This window comes from Ctenocephalides felis, unplaced genomic scaffold (assembly GCF_003426905.1).
Source record: "Ctenocephalides felis isolate EL2017-DRISC unplaced genomic scaffold, ASM342690v1 CF-g0.4_SCAFFOLD_01886, whole genome shotgun sequence".
Lineage (NCBI taxonomy): Eukaryota > Metazoa > Arthropoda > Insecta > Siphonaptera > Pulicidae > Ctenocephalides > Ctenocephalides felis.
Window position 1 is genome coordinate 132857049 of NW_020538040.1, and position 23546 is coordinate 132880594.

General features: G+C 30.0%; 1 protein-coding gene across 1 annotated transcript in view; it reads right to left on the reverse strand.

Moving 5' to 3' along the window:
* Positions 1-11213: 11213 nt before the first annotated feature.
* LOC113377019 (trichohyalin) overlaps positions 11214-23546 on the reverse strand; it is a 124691-nt gene continuing 112358 nt past the window's right edge. Inside the window, exons 5-15 of the mRNA XM_026617179.1 lie at positions 19363-19530; positions 17934-18101; positions 16237-17193; positions 16012-16164; positions 15627-15815; positions 15157-15296; positions 13058-15083; positions 12648-12905; positions 12269-12474; positions 11814-11898; positions 11214-11249 (exon numbers count right to left, since the gene is read on the reverse strand). Of these exons, the coding sequence (XP_026472964.1) occupies positions 11214-11249; positions 11814-11898; positions 12269-12474; positions 12648-12905; positions 13058-15083; positions 15157-15296; positions 15627-15815; positions 16012-16164; positions 16237-17193; positions 17934-18101; positions 19363-19530 (4386 nt within the window). The remainder of the gene's footprint in view (positions 11250-11813; positions 11899-12268; positions 12475-12647; positions 12906-13057; positions 15084-15156; positions 15297-15626; positions 15816-16011; positions 16165-16236; positions 17194-17933; positions 18102-19362; positions 19531-23546) is intronic.

The window sequence follows — 23546 nt, forward strand, 5'->3', positions numbered from 1 at the left end:
GAATTTTTTTTATAAATAGCGATGATATTCAATTATTTATTCGTTTGAAATGATTAAGCCAGGATTGCATGATAACTTTTTTTTGTAGATTTTTTTTATGTTAAAATTGTTGCGGTATATGCTATGAATTTTTACACCAAATATTAGACGATCAGCCTATATAAGTATTATTAGTTTTTGTCTAATTAAACCTGTAGTCATTCTTTATATGTAATTACTTTTTATGCAGCATTACAATTAATAAATATTTACGTATCATAGAACATTGAAGGTGCCCAGAAAAATTTATATGTGTATACAGAACCGGCGCTACCCTGAATGCAATGCAATATATAATACATTACCATATTTCTTTTTAATCTATAATATATAGAATACTTGAAAAATAGTAATTTAAAAAAAACACTTTTTCATATAATTTTTTTGACAAACTGTAAAAATTGTTTAAAGAAATAGCGGAGGAAGTAAGCCGCTAGGGATAAATGCCATGCAGGTGCTGAAGACTCAGCACCCATTTACCTATACCTATACATACGGTGTAAATCTGTATGTATGTCGATATTGTGAGGAAAATTATATAAATTTATGACGCAATTATTATATTTAGTAAATTAGTATTTACTTCAAATTGTCGCGACATCGTCAGATCAAAAATATTACAAATTAATAATTGCAAATTTGGAAGATTTCCATCGTCTAGAACTGTGCAAATCGAAAATTGTCTTTTATTGCGCTTGATTGTTGTATAATTCGAAATACGACAATACGACAAACTGAATATAAAATTTCAGTTATTGAAGAAAAAGTTTAAATGATTATTGTTATTGATTATTTAAATGTTATTAAAGTTGTTTATTGGGTTCTCGTTTGTTGATGAATTTTGTTTCTATAATAGTTGATTTAAATCTGTAATCGCAATAACGTATCGTCTGGCCATAATCTTAATAATGGATATTTATTAACCCGCAATCTTATATATATATATATATATATATATATATATATATATATATATATATATACGGATATGAGATTTATATTTGGGTGGAAATGAAGTTTAGGCCACTGGAGGCAATAGTAATATTTAATCATTTTTAAGTATAACATTTAATATACTTTACTTTCAGCACTTGGACTTCGAAGCTTTGCTTTAAATATTTATTTTTGCATATGATATGATTAATGATCAGAGTTCGCCGTATGTAAGAATAATAATAACATCGACAATCTTAATTACTCATATAGCATAAATCTTATGAGAAGTCAAAATATATTTTATTCAAATTTGAGATTAGAATAGATTCGTGTATTTCACAAAACCATTATTTTTGTTTGCTTAATGATTACTATTACATAACATTTTATGATATTTTCATACATCATTTTAAAAATTGAATACGTAATAATTAACAGTAACTGCAATATGTTGAACTTCAAGAATTGCATATACACTATAGTTGAGTTGCATTACAGTCTAATTATGAATAAGAATGAATTGAATTAATTAATGAATTGCAATTGATCAATAGAAGCTCAACCCGATGGTCCCCTATATACATACGTAAATAAACTTGTATATACGCACAAGTATATATTTATACATGTATACATGTATTCAATAAATATACACATGTTTGCATGATCTGCAAATATGTATCCACATACATAAATATACATTTACGTGTGCACATGCATGTTTATGCTACATAATTTAAGGTGCAGTACTACCTCGCATAACGTTCTTAATTCATTACGAGAGAAAGTTCGTTATGCGAACGCGTTTCCCCATACGTGAAAATAAAATTAATTCGTTTTGCGTTTTGAAATATGGCCATAGAAAATTAAATATATTATTCGTGTAATTAAGACATTTAAAATAAAAATAATTTGAACTTATTTATGAAATAAGTTCTTGCCATTCGAGCTCCTGAATTTTTAAAGAAATTGTCATTAGTTAGTTGCCCGTTCAATGGAAGTCCAATGAGAACGCCTTGGAATGTAAGGCATTCCAAGATAAAATCACGGAAATTTTTGCTCTCGCTATGAAAACATAGGGAAAATATGTTTTGAAACAAATTCAAGTCTATTTTTGTGGACCGGTGGATTTTATGGTCTGTTTTTTAAAAGTATGTTGTTAGAGTAAAAGTTGAAAGCCGATCACCTTCTACAGGTCTTTTTCTTTTGCCTCGAACGGACTACCCTGTAGTTCTTACGATATAGTACTATGCCATTTTGTCTATTGTATAAATATATCACTTTGTTCGAATGTGAACAAAAATGAATAAACAATCAAAATCAATCTAACTCCTGATAATTGCAATAGAATTGATCGAAATCACTATAGTCATATATGTCAATCACTAGCATAAGTTTATTGATTTCAGTAGAAATAATTATAAATAACGATAAATAAGTTTTTGATACTTATACAAAACCATCCTCAAAATGAACTTTTGAAGGCGAGATGCACGTTTGAACTGATTACTGCAACAAGAGCGCGACAATGACGGTCAACATCTGACATTATTGTGAAACGGCTTTTTTGTATTATACAGTAGCAGAAACTTCTGTTTTAATTTGTCCAAATATACCATTTTGTCCGTATTTTCTCTACTTGGTGGAGAAAAAAATCACGCTTAAATTAATATTGGATAATGCACATTTTCATTGCATTAACTTCAATGTTTTTGGAAGAGGATTATCAAAAACGAGGATGAAAAGGCCAATCAGCTTAGCGGTCTAGCGCCGCCATGAAAAGACTTGCTAGTGAAACGGAAAAAGTGCGAGCATTAACAAAAGTTCACTTTTCAAACATGGATGAAGCTAATAGGATAAACAATTTGTACACTTTCGGCAGGTCTTCGAAATAAACAACTATCGCAAATTTTTTAGGTTTTGAGTAGATCAAAGGGTAAAGAAGAGAGCCAGAATCAGTCTTTTGAATATAACTGATAATGGTAAAACTTACTTATTTCGTAAATAAGTAATAAATCTTCTTACATGTGAAATATATTTTATAACAGATATCCAAATTTCATACTGCAAAAAGAATTAATTTTATTAGTACGTAGTAGAAGTGTGCTGTAGTAGAATGTAGTACTTTGAACAACGTGTTTTGCATAACGAACTCGCTTCCGTATCGATTAGATACGTTATGTGAAGCATTACTGTATACGGGTGTATACGTATTTATTTGCATATACGTGTTTACGAACATATGTATATATGTATATACAAGTATATATATATTTGTATTTATATATAGGACTATATGTACATGTGTGTGTAGATATGTGAATGTATGAATATGTAATTATGCATTTGTATAGCTATATATATATATATATATATATATGTATATATATATATATAATTTTATTTCGGGCACAATACCAAGTAAAATTACTAAAGCAGGTAATAATAATAAGCTTACTGTATCTTCATCGAAATTCATGTAGTGGAATACAAATAAAATTAATTCCGCGAAATGCATGAGCACTACAACAGTATTACATTTCTAGCTATAACAATGCTGTTAATATTGAAACTACTATAGCCTTTTATTCAAAAGAAAATTATTTGGAACCAATCAGTTTAACTGTGTTTGGTTTTAAATGTTAGTAAAGTTTTTCTTTTGTAGCCTCTTAACAACTTCATGGCTACTTGCTATTACATACACCACTAGTTTTACTTAGTGTTATGTCCGAACTAACCATGTGTATATATATATACGATATATATAATATATATATATATATATATATATATATATATATATATTACCATAGCTAATTTTTTGTTCGTCGTTGAAAATATTTTTGAAATATTAGCAGTCAATAAGACAAAAATAAGATAATAAAAGATATTTATTCTGTACGTTTCGATATTATCTAGCAAGTCACCAAATTAAATTGCGATTTTACTTCCATAATTTTTCAATATTAAGGTCCTCAAAAACCGGTTGTAAAAATCGTTTTTTCCCAAAAAATATGAAATTCGAAAACCGGTTTTTTTATCAGAAAAAATCCGGGTTTAATGTACGAATGGGAAGTGACAAACCATATCAGTTTGATATGATTTGGAATCATATTTTTAATTAAATTTAAAAATTAAATTTTATGGAGTTAAATCTCCATATCGGTCTGTTATGGAGATTTCCTAATATCAGTTGAAAACTATGGTTCCTAAAAACCTTGTTTGCTGGCTATTATATGAATTAATTTAAATATTTTATCAGTTTGGCAGCTGTTTTTTATGTGTAGTTTATGAGTTCATTATCATTATAAATTATATTTCATGAAATAAAAAAATAAATTGAATATCTAACTTGTATTAAAGTTGCTCGGTGTTTTGCAATTGTTTTTAATAAGTTAGTGAAGTTGACTTAAATAAGTATGTATCATGAGGTATCTATTTTTTTTATTGTCAAAGGTTTTTTTTATTTTGAAGTTATATTATTTTTAATTCGAACCCTCTGCCAAATAACTTGTTTTATTATTGTGAAAATATTTGCATACTTTTATGTGAAAATTATACATTAACAACGAATAATCTGATATGATTCTGGTCAACTATTATTTTTTTTGTTCTAATAATTTGAATTAAAATTTTACTATCAATAAAATTGAACGGTAAATAATAATTTCAGTAAAGAACGGCTTCAATCACTCTTGTTAATTTTTTTTGTTCGAATTATTGAATATTTGAGCGAAAATGTCTTCTCTATGTAAATTCGGAACAGGTCAATACAAAAATATTTGTATAATATTTGTTTTATTCCTCGTTCCTTTTGGTATAAAGTGCTGAAACGTATCTGGGATCGAAATGCACAGAATGACTATCTTTATCAATTTTAAACTGTTATTATTTATTGTTATTTTTCATTTATAAATTGTTAATATTTCAAGAATATATTATATATATATATATATATATATATGTATATGTATGTATGCATATATGTATGTATATAATACTATAATAATGCAAACGATATGCAATTGTTATGTATGCAACGGAAAATTCAATGTTATCGTCGAATGATTTCACATTTAATTGAAACAGTGAAGATGCGTTTTGGCGATCTATAGATAGAAATATTAGGATTTTATAATGCACTTAGGCACAACCTGACTATATACACATATTCTGATATAAGTTCATTAACTGTTATTTTAGATGCATCAATTTTCAATAAAGCTTCACAAATTCATTGTGCGATATAAAAGATTGTAGTATTGAATTTTGTTTGAATCGGAGAGGTAAAATTAAATTTTCAAACACGTACACATTTTATTATTTATTCAGCTACAGATTTGGTCATAGATTTACTAACGCATTATGCATTTTATGCATTAGATGATGTATGATATAGAAGAATATATACATTTAATTGCGATATATATATTTTTTAAATCTTAGCCATACACCCTATAACTAGTTTTATACATACGACAATGTGAATTTGTGAATCTGTATTAAAATCTCATAACATAATATAATATTTATTTATCCATGCACAGGTTACATGCGGGTGCATGTACAAATTCGTAATTTCATATGTACACATATAAACAACGCCGTCAACGAATAATTCTAAATCTACGACAATGTGAATCGAACAATTTTCACCTCCTCATTATCAGTTCGATTATTGTTTAATCTCCATTCCTCTAATAAAACTGGATAAGCTCCATATTTGGTGAATGCAGCAAAATATCAGTTGAAAACAATTTAACAACAATTAGATGAGTTATATGTATATATATATAATATGTAAGCGCTAACGTGCTTGTCAGATATGTGACAATTTCAGTCAGTTTGAATAAATATATATAACTCGTATATAGAATATTTATAGAAAGCTAAAAATGTTTCGGTCTCATTATTAGTAAGTATAGCAATTTTATTAGTTAGTTCTTATGGATATATCTGAGGTATTAAATTACAACAGTTTTATGACCAAACCGCACCGAGAGTTAGTAGATAAAATTTATGACGGGACAACGTTTTTGCAACGTCGTTCGCGACGGTTCCAATATGGTTCCAATTATCCTTCCATCGTCCCGGTGCGGGATGATCATCGTACATGAGCGCATGCCAATTTAGGTGATTTCTCATCCTGCATTAGACATCGTTCTTACAAATATAGTTACATAAGAAAAATTCTTCAAAGACATTTAGTAGATAGGCTAACAATAAGTATTAGATTTGAAACATATCCAAACGGAACTTTCAAACATTTCATGATGCACACGTATCCGACAAATGGTTCAAACTTTAACTTCTCAGCAATAAGTCGAGCAATATTGCACCGTGTTCGAATCACAAGTATATAGTCGCATTCTTACTAACATTCAATTATAATAATTTTTTTCTAATTATTAATATATTCATTATTTTTATTTTTTTATCGATTTCTGCGCAGTGCAATTTTAGGTTTTAAAGATCTTTCTGCAATTGATAATATTGAAATTTTATATAAACAATTAAATTATTTATTTTGAATATTTTAACATTAACAACACCATTAACAAAACAAGTGAATATAATTCCTAAAGAGTACTTATATCGTTATATACACAATGAATGGCCTATTTGACACATACACATGCAAATATATATACACACACACGCACACACACACACACACACATATATATATATATATATATATATATAATAACAAGCATCCATCCAGATAACGGGAAGAACTAAATTATATTTCTAAAAAAAATTAAGATTTCCATACGTTTCGTGTTCCAGCTTGGCGTTTCTACAGTGGATAAACGCTTGTATTACAAAGCAACAAATCGCTCCTAGCGTATTATATTAACTAATATTAATAATTAATATTATATTAACTAATATTATTAATTGTAATTATAAATTGTAATTGTTCCATTATTCTTGTTCGTCATATACAACAAGAAATTATTTATGTTCATAGTGAATGTAAGTGGTGTTCGTGCTTTTATGCTTCTCATATCGTTAAGTTCAGTTGTTTAAGTTATATGTAAAGTGTACAAAAAATCATGAAATGAATAAATACATCAAACGTCTTAATGTGTTGTACTGATCAGCCTCCACAGTTTGGTAACAGTTTTGTTAGCAGCAGTAAGAACCTACATACATGTTCGGCATCATCGGTGGTATTTTGGTGCCATCGGCAGTTCCTACAAAATATTTACGTTTTTGATCTTGGTTCCAAACAAATGAGCCATATCTCTTGAATTAATGCGGTGGAATCATTGAAAAATATCACCAAAATTGCTTTGATATACGAGAAATTCGACATGCGAGCGTGATTATGGAACGAATTAAGCTCGTAAGGCTCGTAAGGGGTATCACTGTATATATATTTATATATATTTTAAGTAATCAATCAAAATATTATAATAAAACACGGCAAAACTAATGTTTAACAATTACGCAAGGCTAAGAAAATATGTACAATGCATAAATAATAGAAACAACATTTCATAAAACAATTAAAAAGATAATACTAAAATTAATGAGTAATTAATGTTAAAAGTAATATGAAAAACATATATATTAAATAATAATTTAATTCAGCATTAAATTTTATGCTACACATTTATTAATATTTTTTTTCTATTATTACTTACCATATTACTTATTAATTTTTAGTATTATGATTTTAATTATTTCATGGAATATGTTATCATTGATTTATATTGTTATTTTTGAATGTAGCACTGAATATGAGTCAAACCCAAAACCAAAACGTTTGTAGTTTAACAAGGTCGTTTAGCTTTATTAATTTTTTTATTATTGTATGGATGCCTGAAAACATTCCATCATAATATATATATATATATATATATATATATATATATATATATATATATGTATATTTATGTATTGTCGTGATCCGAAATTATCAATCATATTCAATATATTATTTCTACTTTTTGCATAATAACTTAATCAATTTAGTAGTAGTTTACCATATCAATTATTGAGGAAATTTTAAAGTGTTTCATTTTCTACATGAGGAAAATTAGCGTTGCCTATTCTTTTTTAAACCTTTACTCAAGGTATCAAAATATTTTTACACACACTTATTTCTTTTAACTTTTATTTTCTCTAAACTTTTAATTATTAGAAGCTCAAGATCAATTGCGTTAGTGACATCCTAAACAATATGCTGTCAAGTGAAATAGAAATTCAAAACATCTTCTGATTTACCTCCAGCTCGAATTCTTATACATACGCACACACACACATACACACACATATATATATATATATATATATATATATATTAATTTGAAAAAATTATATATATATATATATATATAATATCCTTATATATAATTATTATTCTGTTTTAAGAGAAATCAATAACTAAGTTTTTGAAGGTTAAATATTTACATTATTAATGATGAATCTTGCTGTCCGATACATAACATCCTACTTTTACAATTACATTTACAATAGTGCCAATGACAGAAATGAGACGCAATTTTCAATATAAAATATTATTGAAATGTATTTTTTTTATTTTATACTCTAGGTACATTATGAATATGTATCAAGATCTTCATAATTTTATAACAATATTCGTAACCAACTTGTCAATTTCAACAAGGCGTAGAAAATCATTATTAGCATATATTTTCTTACATTTCAATGAATCTCTAAATGTCTTCGGCAAATTCTTCTAAAACTGGACTCAGCCTACAGTAAAATAATTTTTGTTTAGTTGTATTTAATCTCTTGATCGAAAACTGTAATGAATATAAGATTTCTTGAAAGAATATAATATATTTTCTCCAAAATCTCCCGAAGGCATTTCTAGATGTCTTGAAAGTTGATGTAATTTTTCTTATTTCCTCGGTACAAATCTTTTCGAAGAATTTCATATTCTTCGAAAAGTTGTAATATCCATTGTATTGTAGATGTAAAGATTCATTTTTTTGCAGTCTACATCAATGCAAATCGACGTGCTCTCAATCAGACAGCAAGGTGGCTTTATATTGAAACGTTGATTTTTTTTATACAAAATAAAACCGAGCAGATAAAAATATTTATAATGACAATTTTGCAAAATATAAAATTATCCATAATGACTTGACATTTAGTCACAATAGAACGTTAATCCGAATAAACAAATTGGATTTCGTTTAGTTTAGGAAACGATTAGTTTCGATTTTATATACATCTAAAATTTGCAAAAAAAGTTGATGCAACTGTTGAATAAACAATTGAAATCATGTTTTTGAATAATACTAGAAATATCATTTGTAATGTTAAATATAAGATTTTAACATAATGTTAAAATAAAACTTAAAATTTGAAACAATATTATTTTTAAAAATGAAAAATATAATTAACGCAAAACACGGACACATAATAGTCCAGTCATTTGGTGCAAAAAAAGGCTGTTGCCGGTACAGTACTCCGGGAATTCTGAAAATTGGTAATTTTATAGATTTCGAGGTGCTCTTTACGAAAATCAACTTTGCCACCTCAAATTTGAACGGCAAGTTGCCGCCATATTAGAAAAATGGCGTCAAAAAACAGTTTTTTTAAAATATCTCCTTTCTGGCTCATTCTACTATAAAAGTATTTATGTACGAATTAAACTAGGGAAAATTTCCTACAATTCCTTAGAACACTGTTTTTTTTGTAAAATTGATAGTTTGAGAGTACGGCCGCCTCAAAGTCTTTGCTGCTCTCGCCGTAGTATCAAATCTGTCCATATATGACAGCACTTCGAACTTGACCACATTCTCTCTAATAATTAATATTTTCAATGTTAAATTAAGCGAATAAGATCTAGAAATAAAATAATTCAAATATTTTTTAACACTTCAATGGCAAAGTAGCTATAAGTATACTTATAGCTTGAGTAGCACCTTATAGCTTCAAGTAGCTTGAAGCGTTAAAAATCAGCAAAAAAAACAGAAAAATATTTGAATTATTTTATTTCTAGATCTTATTCGCTTAATTTAACATTGAAAATATTAATTATTAGAGAGAATGTGGTCAAGTTCAAAGTGCTGTCATATATGGACAGATTTGATACTACGGCGAGAGCAGCAAAGACTTTGAGGCGGCCGTACTCTCAAACTATCAATTTTACAAAAAAACGGTTTTCTAAGGAATTGTAGGAAATTTTCTGTTGTTTAATTCGTACATATGCACTTTTATCGTAGAATGAGCCAGAAAGGAGATATTTTAAAAAAGCTGTTTTTTGACGCCATTTTTTCAATATGGCGGCAACTTGCCGTTCAAATTTGAGGTGGCAAAAATGATTTTCGTAAAGAGCACCTCGAAATCTATAAAATTACCAATTTTCAGAATTCCCGGAGTACTGTAACGGCAAAACGACCAAATGACTGGACTATAAGTATTATTTTAAAAGAAAAACTGACAAAATTTACATCCTTAATATGTTTTGTCATTTTTCAAAATAATATTGTTTGAAATTTTGTGGTTTGGTTTTTTTTGGTTTGATTCACTAAATTACTACACACATAAAGTATGAAAACGTATAAATTAAGAATCATTTTTAGTTCAGCGAACTATTTTTAATTTTGTTTCTGTATTTTTTCATTTATGAATGTTTTAGCAATACAAACTGAAAATGAATATGTTATAATTGTTCAAGTCATTATGTAAATTTATAAATATCTTTTGTTGTCAAAATTTACAACTATTTCTAACGTTCGTTTGAGTTTTTAAAGATTGATTAGCAGTTGTTAATATATATATAATAGTTCAATGGCTCTGTTTGCAAAATGAATGTCCTAGAAAAGCTGAGAATTGTTGTACTTGTTGCTGAGAAGTTAGAGGCGAAATGATTCTCTAATTCGACTAACAATACTTTGAGTACCCCGTTAAGTGCTTTGACTTCGGTTTGTTCTGGAATCGTTTCAATTACATCTCGGAACAAACCCATATGTGTAAAGGACAAATCACCAGGAAAACTTATCATATGAAGTATCTATCACAAATACTTAATTAATTTTATTATTGCATTATTGATTTGAAATATACAAATCACGATGTTTACGAATGTTTGTGATAAGTACATAACATCATTTTATACTTCGTATATTATTTCACAAATTGGGTACGTAACAATTAGATAACAGTTACTTATTTTTCAAATTTAATAGTGGCATGCGTATTTGTCTAGTAATTTTTTAAATAACGAAAGTTTTAATTAACAAACAGGTGTATTAGAAGAAACTCTTTAAGAAACCTGCTGGTCCCGCCTGGGTTTGCATGAAAGATGAGAAAATGATATTAATATACAAATATATTATACAATATTTTATATACAGACGTTTTCATAAATTTGATTATGATTTAATGCTATAATTTTATTATTTTTGCGTTTTTGCTCAAAATAAGAAAAATCATAAAATGTTTTAAAAAAGCCGATGGAATTTTATCGGATTTATAAAAATACCTAATGCAAAATTATATTTCACTTCAGGTTCACTCAAAAGTAGTATCGGTTTTTCACACACATAAATTCACACATAAGTTCACACATATAAATTTTCAACAGGTTTATGTTCCTAATCAATTGCATATTTATTCTAAGTGCAATATATATTTTGCTTTTTAAAATTCAAAATTTGAATTGCCAAAAACAAATTGCTTATATTTACTAAAGTTTATGAATTCGATATTTTAAATATATTTCAAATTTGCAATTTCTGTCACTGGATAAGTATTTAAATAATCTGAATAAATGAGAAACTGATTGATAAAACAAGTAAAATTGTTTTCTTATGTACCAAACTATTTAAAATAAATAAATCGGTTAGTACCTCATCTTTTTTCCTCAGTTCTTCTAATTGTTGTGCATGGGCTTGTTGCTGACTTCTTAATTTAGCTTGTGCATTCTTTAAGGCCCTGAAATATAACACATGGATGCTTAGATTTTATTTTAATTGGAGAAAAGTAGAAATATTTTGAAAACGAGTAATTATTATTGATCGTAAAAATTTGTTTTTAGTGTTCGCAATATCATCAATTATATATCTGTACACGTAGAAAAAATCTACAAACATACATTTTTTCAGCAAGCATTTTTTTATTGCTTCTATTTACTTCGTCATCTATCTACACATGGCATTAATAATTCATAAAGTACAAAAAAATAATATAACTAAGTTTTGTTATGGATTTGATCTAATTTACTACAGGCTAGACTATTAGTATTAATCATCCCTCTCACTAAAAAGTCTGATTTGTCTATGATCTGAACAATTAATAATCTTACTGTTGCAGTTCCATAATCGTCTTCTCCTTGCTATTTTGTTCCTCTTGACTCATCTGAACGAGTTGCAGTAGCCGTTCTAACTCCGCAGCAGAATGCTGTGCCTCTTCTTTTGCCTTATCAAGTTGCTGCTGGTTTGCCTCGAGATTCTTTTGTGCTTCAACTAATTTTTTATTTAATTCTCCCGCGGCCGCTGCTCCACCACCAGCCTATAAGGTAAATACACAATTAATGGACAATTGATATTGAATGTAAATAGACTTTAATTTAAAGAATAATATGAAACACTTATTAACAATTAATTATAAAATACATATTAATAAGGAGCAAACATGTTAATAAAAAACTTCAAATGCTTCAAAAGTCTAAAATCGACACAGACCTTTTTCAAGGAAGCCTCTAATTGGTCCATTTGCTCCTTGCGTTTCTTTAGTTGACGATCTAGCTCATTCAACTCCTTTTCTTTCTCTTCTACTTCTTTACGTTTGCTGTCAAAGTTTTTCCTTTGTTCGTCCAAGTGTTTCTTCATATCTTCAATATTCTTCTTTTCGTCTTCAAGTTGTTTCCTCATAGCGCCGGTGTTGTCATGGGAATTACTTTGACTCGATTGTAGTTTCTTATTTGCTTCGTGTAGATCCAACTGCAATTGTTTTGTTCATTGCATATTGTGATTTTGTACTGTATATTATTTTAAACTGAATAAATGCGCTAACAAATGGTATTAAAATATCCAATATATTTTAAAGACGTAGCATAAACTTAAAAAAAAATGTATACATTCATATTGTTTACCTGTGATTTTTCAAGTTCCTGTACCAACATTTCCAGTTGCGATTGGAATCGTTCTCTTTCCACAGCAGCGTTTTTAGCTTCTGTTTGTGCTTTTTCTAATTCTTTGCGCAACCTCTGCTCTTCTTTGTTATCTTGTTGAATGCCTCCTGATTTTTGATACTGCGCCATCTGCACCAATTGCTGCTGAAGTTGTTGTTGTTGGGTTTGTAATTGTTTTTCCATCACTTGTACGCGTTTTTGAAGTTCTCCAGATGCTTTTTCTGCTTGTTCTGCTCGTTGTTTTAGCGCATCTCTTTCTTTCTGAAGAGCCGCGCTTTGTTGTTGTAACTTACTGATTTCTCTATTTGCCGCTGCTTCTTTATCGTTACCGGTTCTACGTTGATCTTCTCTCAATCTTCTCACTTCTTCTCTTTGGCGTTGTAGTTCTGCTTCAGAATGCGTTAATTCTTGTTGGAAGTTCATAAGCATATCTTGTGATTTTTCCAACTGTGCGACAAGTTGATCTCGTTCCAATGTGAGTTGTTTTGCATCAGCTTCAAATTTGACTATCTTTTTCTCGATTTCATCAGCTTGAATGTCTCTCTTTTCTAACATGGCAGCTATCTTTTCTCGATCTCGCATTGACTGTGCTAATTCTTGTTGCAATTTGGCGACACCTTCTTGATTTCTTTGTTGATGACGCGATTGTATTTCTACTCGCAACATTTCGCGCTCTTGTTCTAATTGTCTTACATCTAATTGTGCACGCTCCAATTTTTCGTGCATTCGTGTTAACTCTGTGGACATGCGATCGAATTCTATTCTAGCTGCTTCGTTACTTTCTTGATATTTAGCCAGATGCATTTGCGATTTTTCAAGTTCCTTTGCTAAACGCCCGGCTTCTAATTCAGTAGCATCGCGTGCTTGAATTGCCTTTTCCAAACGATCTCGCAATCTTTCGGTTTCCATACGTTCTTCTGCTCTCGTTTTATCACCTTGTCCTTTGTATCTTTCTAATTCAATCTTTAACCTTTCGTTTTCTTTCTCTAATTTCTCAGATTGCAACATTAATTTCTCATGTCTATCTCTAACCTTTTCACATTCGATATGTGCCCTTTCTAATTCGGCACGCTGTTTGTCCTGAGCTCCTGACAATTTATTAACTTCTGCTTTAGTTATGTCCAATTGCATAGTAACCTCATGCAAACGGCTTTCAAACTGCTCCGCACTAGTTTGTGCACGTACAACTTCTTGCTGACTTGCTTCTAATCTTTCACGCAATTTCTCGGTTTCGTTTGTCCATTTTTCGTGCTCGAATTGATATTTGCCCCTGAGACCTTCTAACCTTGTCGCTTCAGCTTCGTTCTTTCTGGATCTCTCTAATTCCAACATCGTTTTGTCTAGTCGATCTCGCAATCTTTCCATTTCTGATTTCATTCTGTCATATTCTTCCTTGCTTCTTTCATGAGTATCTTGGTATTTACCAAACCTGCTTGCGTAACGATCGGCTTCCTCTCTGGCAGTCTCAAGTTCGGATCTCTGTCGCTCCAGATCTGATTGCACTCTTCTGAGTTCGGCTTGTGATTTGTCATGTTTATCGTACATTTTCTCCAGCTCGATTTGCATACGGGCTATCTCCTCTTGACTTTTCTCGTTTGCCGCTTGGGCTTTGGCGCATTGAGAATGAGCTCGTTCTAATTCGAAGGACATTCTTTCTGTGTCCGTTTGTAAGTTTTCTCGTTCAGTTTGTACGCGACGGAGTTCTATTTGAGATTTATCGTAGCGTTCTCGAACCATTTCTATATCTACCGATAATCTGTCAATATCTTCTTTAGATTTTTCTTCGAGTTCTTTTGTTCGTCCTAGTTGTAATGCGGCACGATCATAAGCTTCTTGTATGCGAGTAGCTTCGTCTTGAACTTTTCTCATTTCTTCTTTACATTTTACAGCGATATGTGTTTGTTTCTCTACTTCTAATTCTAAACGTCCTTTATCGGCTTCTAAAACCTCTATGCGGTTTTGGAGACGGTACACCTCGTTTTGAGATCTGAAACATGCCATATATTTTATTTATTATCACTACTTATTTGAATTAAATAATTTGTGTAATTTAATATTACCTATCATATTTCTCCAACATCTTCTCGAATTCTTTATTAGCGTTTTCTTTTTCATCTAAAGTTTTTTGAGAAGCGTATAGGGCTTTGTCAAGTTTTTCTTTCAAAATATCAATTTCTGTTTGAGCATCATCTCTTTCCAACTAAAATTAAGGACAACTTTTGTAATAGAATAATAAATAGCCTCGTTAGTGAGAACGAAATAAATATAACATTATAATAGAAGAGATATGATATCTGATGAGTTATGAATGATTTACTTTGAATTTTATAATTTCAATTTTTTTGTTTAATAAAATTTCTCTATCATTGCAGCAGTAAATCATGTTTATTATCTATATATGGTAAATTTAAATTTAACATTTAATATGTGGTAAAATTTTCACTTTGCTAATATTGATAGATCTGGCTATAATTGAATTTTTGAAATAAAATATTAAGTGTTACAAAATTTAGTAATGCCAAATGTTAACCTGAAGTTTTTGTAGTTGCGTGTGTGCTTTGTCCCATCTATCTTTGATGACTTCTAATTCTGTCTGCATGCCTTCTCGATCTCTCTGACTCTTCAGGAATTGCGATTGCTGGAATTCGATCCTCTCCTTCATCTTCTCCAATTCTTCCTGGAAGGCGTCTCGTTCTTTTTGAAGACGGGTAGCTAGATTCTGAAAACATGCGCAGTATTTTTTTATTTATATAGGATCTTAGTGAGCAAATGAATTCTTTAATATTAACTTTAATATATATATATATATATATATATATATATATATTTAAATAACGTAACAACATTTTTTTCTAACGCGCCACTTTTCAATTATAATAGTAAATATTATTTAATAAGCGTAATGAGTATTTTACCTGCGCCTTTTCATATTTGTCACGCAATCTATCTAATTCCAATTGAGAAGTTTCCCGTTCCTTTTGCATTCTTGTCGCTTGTCCTAAAGCTTTATCTAGTTGTGACTGCAAGTTTTCGAAATCGTAATTCTGCTTCTCCTTTTCCAATTGCATCTGAAATAACATAAAAAATTAGTCGTTTATTGATTATGAAATATCTTAGATATAAATTATGAAATTTCTTACCCGTCTCATTTCGCCCAAAGTTTTATCCATACGTTCTTGTTGCTTGTCCATGTCGCTTTGTACTTTATCCAGTGCATTTTGTAATTTATCTTGTTGCAATTGAGCTTTTCCTAATGTCGCTTGTGTCCTTTCCAATTCCTCTCTTGATTTTTCCAATTCTCCGGCTACCTTGTCTCTTTCGGAATGCAATCGGGCGATGTTAGTAGTAGCTCTTTCGTATTCTTGTCGTAAACTTTCCTGTTCGCCTTGAGTATTTTCGAGTCGTGCCTTCAGTCTGTATACTTCTCCCTGAGACTTCTCCAGTTTTTCTTGCAAGGAAGCCGCTTCACTGCGAGCTCTTTCAGCATCCGCTTGAGTCACTCTTAATTCGGCTTGAGCACGTCTCAATTCAGCTGCCGATTTATCAGCTCGTTCTTGTATTCGATCGAGTTCCTGAGACGTGGTCAACGTACTTCTGCCGAATGTCGTTTGCGATCTTTCTAAATCATGTCGCAGACGTTCGTTTTCCAATTCTAATCTCGTGAGACGTTGTTTTGCTGCTTCCCAATCGGCGCCACTTCTTCCTACTTCTGTTGCTGCTTTGTCAAGTTCCGCCTTGGATTTTCCAAGTTCCGATTGCGAGCATTCTAGTTTACTTTCCAGTCGATCTTTTTCCACTTGTGCCCGTTCTAACCTTGCGCCCAGTTTTTCGACTTCGCTGTCCAAGGCGTGCAGCTTCATTTTGTATTCAGCAATTTCGCGTTCGTGCAATTCTCTCTCCTCGGCCTTTTCCTGCTCGGCGCGATCGCGCTGCTCACGCAATTGAGTCATCTGTTTTTCTTTGTCCCCGATCGCTTCCTCTAAACTTGATAGAGCTCCTTCGGACGAACAGTGATGGGCCTGCATGGCTGTAAGACGGGCTCGAGCCATGTCGACCTGATTGTCCTTCTCTTTTAATAGGTCTTCGAGATTCTCAATCTAAAGTTTTAACAGAAAATGATTGGTCAGAATTTATCGAATTTTTAACAAAATAAACTAATTATAGTCGATAATCTCCTATTTGTTCATTTTATAGAACTGGTGGAATAACTTTGTATCTATTGGTCGATTATTATAACATAAAATCTACAAAACTATTTTTCCATTTAAAAAATGCATCATAGGACTAAATGCTTATTTACGTTATTAGTTTTTTTATGTTATAAGTGGAGCCGGTTCTATTGTCTTGATTCTTTAAAAAATATCAGTAGTAAATGATTCTTTAGTTTATAGTAAAAATCGTTCAAATATTCTTCATAATGAACAATTGAAAATTTTATTTATCTATTTTTCAAAAGGTTTTTGACCTATTTTGAAAAAAATATTTTCATATATAATTGAATAAACTATCTATTTCCACTGATAAAATTTCTTTCTTGTCATAACGTAAGACTAAACAATTTCTTCAATATGAAGGGATAAGAATAAACTAAAACAAGTAGACAACAACTTAAATATATCCAGAATCGTGCTCCAACCGTCTTTCTGGTTTTTTAAACTTATGTTAGTCAATTAGTAAGATAAGAGAGCAAGCTTATACAAGAAAACAAAAAAATATATCAAGAACATTTGTCAAACATTGAGACAACAAGTATCTATATATTTTAATATCTTCAAGGGCTTCAAGTATTGCAAATCGACAGCGATCGATTATTGTCGAATATCTATGTAACGTTTACCTTTCTCTGAAGGACATTAATTTTTCTGTCCTTGATGTCCATGTGATCCTTAAGTTCGGTGAGTTCGTTATTAACTCTATTTCTGTCTTGCGCTGCTTGGAGAGCGTTTTGCGTTTTCTTATCGATTAGACGGTTTTTTTCTTCTAATCTCTGACGCAGTTCTTCAACCTGTTCGCACGCATATGCAAAATAAAAATCAGATGCTTCGAATAAATTATGAAATGTATATTTCTCATATACATATATACTATAAATATATATATATATATATATATATATATATGATAATGAACATTATGATGTATTTGATTAATTGTTTGGTGTTACTTTCCACATTGGCTAATATTATTTCACAGAGCAATATTTAATTTACTCAAAAAAAAACTTATGTTTTTTCCCTAATTTTTTTAGCAATTTGAAGTAATTTTCAGTGCAACTTACTTCTAAATAGTTCAAATGCATTCAATTTATTTTTAAACGATTTGTAACATTTTCAAATCCATTCTTTGGATTTTTTTTCTTTTTATTGTACTTGATTAAGAGCAAAGCGCAAACACATATTTTTATATAAATATTATATTTGATTATATATATATATATATATATATATATATATAAAGCGTAGGACGAGGCACAACGTTCCAATTTGATTTTCACAACAAATAATGTGTGTCAAACAAGCAACTATTTAAAATTCCTAAGAAAAATTTTAAGTATAGAAATTTTTTTTTTTACTTTTTTTCTAAAATTAGGCAGCTAAGGGGCAAACAGATCCAACATTTTATTTTTAATTTCATTCAACCAATGCAAAATATAAATTTGATGGGTACATTTTTTCCGGAGACATCAACACTATATATAACCTTGATTTTGTATTTTGTCATAAATATTCATCAGCAGTGTTGGGGTAACTATTTATCTTTTGTGAAACTGTTTTTAACCTAATTTATTTTTTTATTTAATATTTTTTTACCTGTTTTCCAATATAAAAATTTAGTTGGTCGTTTTTACCTCATCCACATGTAAATTTTCATAGAGGTTTTATAAAAAACTTTTGAACCTAACATAAATTATATAAAGTATACTTAAAAATTATAAACTAAATAAGAGATAGAAAAGAGATAAAAGCGATAAAAACTACCAATGAAAAAAAACTTTTGTTATAAATGTTGATACATGACTGTTAATCTCCTTATAGCGACGTCGTAAGAATTAACATAATGGCTGTTTATACATCATTTACCTTCTACTTTGAAATGGCGTTGATAGAAATAATCTGTACTACTTGTTACTAAGGTAGTAATGGTGGTGGTGGACCTCTTTACCCGCGCAGCTTTAAGCCGCCCGCTCTATCATATATATATATATATATATATATATATATATATATATATATATATATGTAAATGAAAATAAAAATTCCACTCACGTCCGATTGCAGCATGTTATAGTGTTCTTCCTTGGCACACAGGGACTCTTTCAGAACTGCGATATGTCTTTGATAATCCTGATGCTGCTCCTCCAAAGTTTTCATTTTGGCAGCCATTCCAAGAATTTCTTGGTCTCTTCTTTGAATTTCGACTCGGAATTCGTCCAACTGTTTGCGATATTATAAAGCTAATACGATTACAGAATGTTGTACAAAATTAAATTTTCGTCATGCATTGATAAACCAATCGATTACCATGATATCAGTGTACTTATGTTAATTTATTTAATAAGTTATCATGTGCTTTATGGTGTACTTATAAGAGCATGCCATGCCGTTGCAAGACTACAAACGCGATTATTTTTATAAAATATCCTACCTAAGATTTTAAAGTGAATAAGTGCATGCCGAGCTTAATCACGATCAAATTACAAAACATTTGAATGTTTGTCCCATGGAGACGAAATGTGTGTGCATGATATGTTGGCGTTCGTGTCAATAGTGTGGCAAAGAAAGAATATTTATCGGACGGTGTGCGAAATAATAAGGATGTGAATTATGAATGAAAGTCCTGTGATCGAAAGAGGCCGGGCTCGTTTCGGGGGGATGTCTGCAAAAGCGTTCCGAATGCGTCGCGCTGTGTCTCGGGCGGGTCGTGGTGACTTACTTGTCGTTTGAGAGGCTCATGGTGAATTGGGTACGTTATGGGTCGGGTAAGAGCGTCGACGAAGTCCGGTTGAGGCTGAGCTGCTATGGGGCTGCTCAAGAGAAGTCCTTCTCTAAGCGAATGCAGCATTAGGTCAGACGATTGCTGATGCTGGTGACCTGGATCGATAGATCGCTCCAATAACGCGACCTCTTGTTCGAGAGTCGCGATCCGCGCGTCCTTCGTCTCCAATATTGCCGAAACGGTCGCCATGTGGGGACGGCCGCCTCGGCCCAACAACGCCTTCTCGAGTTGGTTTTGAACGGTTCGGAGCGTCTCGTTGGCCGCTTTGAGCTCCTTCAAAACATAGGGGATTGCCTTCAGTACAATTTAGGCCTTATAACTTTCTCCACGTACCCGGCGATTTCTCACATTTTATGACATAAGAAACAACATCGCCTATAAACTGATACACAAGATCGATTTGCTGACTCTGAAATGATTCTATTGATGGATGATCATATTTAGATGTCATGTATTGTAAAATCTATACGTCTACAAATTTTGCTAGTTAACCATTTATTAAATATCTACAATAGAGATAAGATATTATGATTTAAGAATTTTTAACTAGATAAACATTTTAATTATAAGTCACTCACTAAATGTATGTCATTAGATTGATCTTGTGTATGCTACGATGATTAGACAATGTTCTGACTAAAATCTTTGTTAAACGCAAAAAATTTAAATTTCACATAGCTTCTAATAATAAATGTATCTTAAGCAAAAAAGCAGAATGTTTACTTAAAAGGATATAGCTTAGACAAGACTGCCTATTGTTGGCATAAGTCTGTTTTTAAATTGACCGTTGCAAGTCAGGTCTCGTTGAAAGATAATTTTAATACAATTTTACAATAACATTATATATAGAAATAATCAAAATGAGAGAAGGAAATGGATTTATCGCGCAACAATAGAATTACTGATTTGTTTGAATTCATAACTAATGTATTTGATTGTAATTTTAATATTTATGATGCATGTGGTGATTTTTTTTGTGAATCGCAAGATTCATAAAATTGCTTTTTAATTGGCATATTTTTGCCTAAGATAAATTTATTTTATTGAATCTATGCAAAGAGTAAATCTTTTTGGATAACTGGATAACAATCATTTTCTTCTTTTGCCAAAATGGAGATAAAGCGATGTTGTCCATACTATTTAAAATTTAAACATTCTCTGTAATTGATATTGATTTTGTTTAAAATATATTATCTATTGTTAATAGATAGTATATGTGCAATGTTTACTGACTTGATGTAGAATAAAAATTTTGTTTAGCAAGTGCTAATAAGCGTTAAACAAAATTTAATATATAAAAGAGGTAAATGAATCAATTATGTATCGTTTTGCATACTCTAGTAGTTACACTAGGATTAATTGAAAGATTTTCTTTTTATAGGTACCTAATATTTACTGAGTTTTAGTTTGGTGGTTATCAAATTTAGAAATTGTTTCGCTATAAATATAGACTATTATTTTATAATTTATGCTCGATATTTTCAGTTTTTATTTATTTAATAGTGGAATTTCTTACGGACCAGACGTTACTATTACACTTACTAGACTTCTAATTTTTATCAAGATTTATGCCAACCATGAATAATGTCACCAAGTTTTTTTTTTAAAGAGATAAATAAACCGAGATAAAACTTGGCGCTTCTCTTGTAGCCTAAATATTATTTAGGATCAGATGTCAACAATAAAATTTACTAGAATTAGCTTTGCGTCAACTATCTCTGAAATTTTTTCAGTAATTCTCGATTAATAAATGGACAAGATCGCCCTTTTGGGTACCGGAGAGTTAATTTATGTACTGATAGAATAAATAATACAGAGTGCAGGATAACATTGCACATACATTCACCATCGAAAAAATTAATTACGACGAAATTATGATCCCGTACACTAGTCAGGACATTTTCATGCGTTTTTAGCAGGACATAGCAAATAATATTCGAATTGTGTCACTTTCTGGCAGTCATCACACGCAAAGAATTTTTGGTTTTTACATAGTTACTAATTGTGCTTTTATAGAAATTCTATAGAATTTTTTGTTTGGCCTAAAATAGCATTTGTATTTCAGTTTTATCTTTATTCAAAATCAGTATGTTACTCACAAATAACGCTGCAAATAGAAATATAATTTTTGGTTTCATTTAATCTGTTGAAATATAGTCAATTACTATGTGTAGATTGGATTTTTCTTTATTGTAAAACTGAGATTTTATGGATGAGTATCTGAAGTGTAGCCATTTACAAATTGTACGTGCAAATTTTAAAATCACTGGTAAAATATTGTTAATATTTCAAACCACACGATTATTTTAGAACAATTTTTTTAGATGTAATTACCAGTAAAATCGAAATCGGTCTTCAAATTCAATCACCATTAGCGTTTGATAATCAAGCAAGTGCTCTGTCCGCGTTGTTGTATTTTATGGCATCATAAAACATTTTTAAAGTATTATTTGTGAAATAACTGAAAGTATTATGGTATTTTGATATTTATTTTGAGCTATATTACTTTTGAAAGATTTGTTTGGTAAAACATCAGTTCAATAATTTGAGTTGGAAATAGCGCAATCACGAAAAAAATATTAAATTAAGGGCTAGATAAAAAAAACGGTTTATTGATGTTGTAAATGGATAGCTATCTATCTTTCTCAATGATTGGTTCAGCATTTGCAAATACTTTTGCGCCAGTTGTTGTAGTTGATGAAAGTTTTAAAATTTTATGCAGAGGCTGCCAATAAATATTTTGCCAAAAAAGAAATTAAAATACCAAATAAATATAATTTTAGATGTATACTTTTTGATTTGGTCTTTTCAACACGGCTTTAAAACCTCGTTTACATTCTAAGTACTTCTATTCTTTCTATATATATTCATTTAATTTATTTGCATCGATAATTAATAACTTTGTTAATACTTCAAATATTAATAAGCATTTGTCCCGAAACAATTAATCTTATTGGAAAAATTAATGATAAGAAGTATGACATGGCATAGAGGAGAACATTGCTTTTATGTATTTAATAGGCACAAACTAAAACAATTGTAAGATATTTAGTGAATGAGATTAATAGTTTTGAAAAATTGAGTTAACGAAATCTAAATGGTACGACGATTCTAGTACATGTAAGATAAGTTCTACATTATTCTGAATGTATTTGAAGCTCAGGATGAAATTATTATGGCTTTGTTTTTAATATGAATGCCGGTTATTTAGCAGAGTTAATTATTGGTAAAAACTATATAAAAATCATAAATTATTTGCGCATGACATTATAGAAAAAATGTAAGAAATTTAATTAATTTCGCCATTTCACCACGGTGAAATATAATTTTGTAAATTATTTTAATAATTTGAATATTATAATTTTACTTTTTACTGATTTTGTTTACCAGCTGCATTAAAATACATTTTTATACATCCATTAAATTCTCAATCATACAGAAGTGTTAGAAAAAG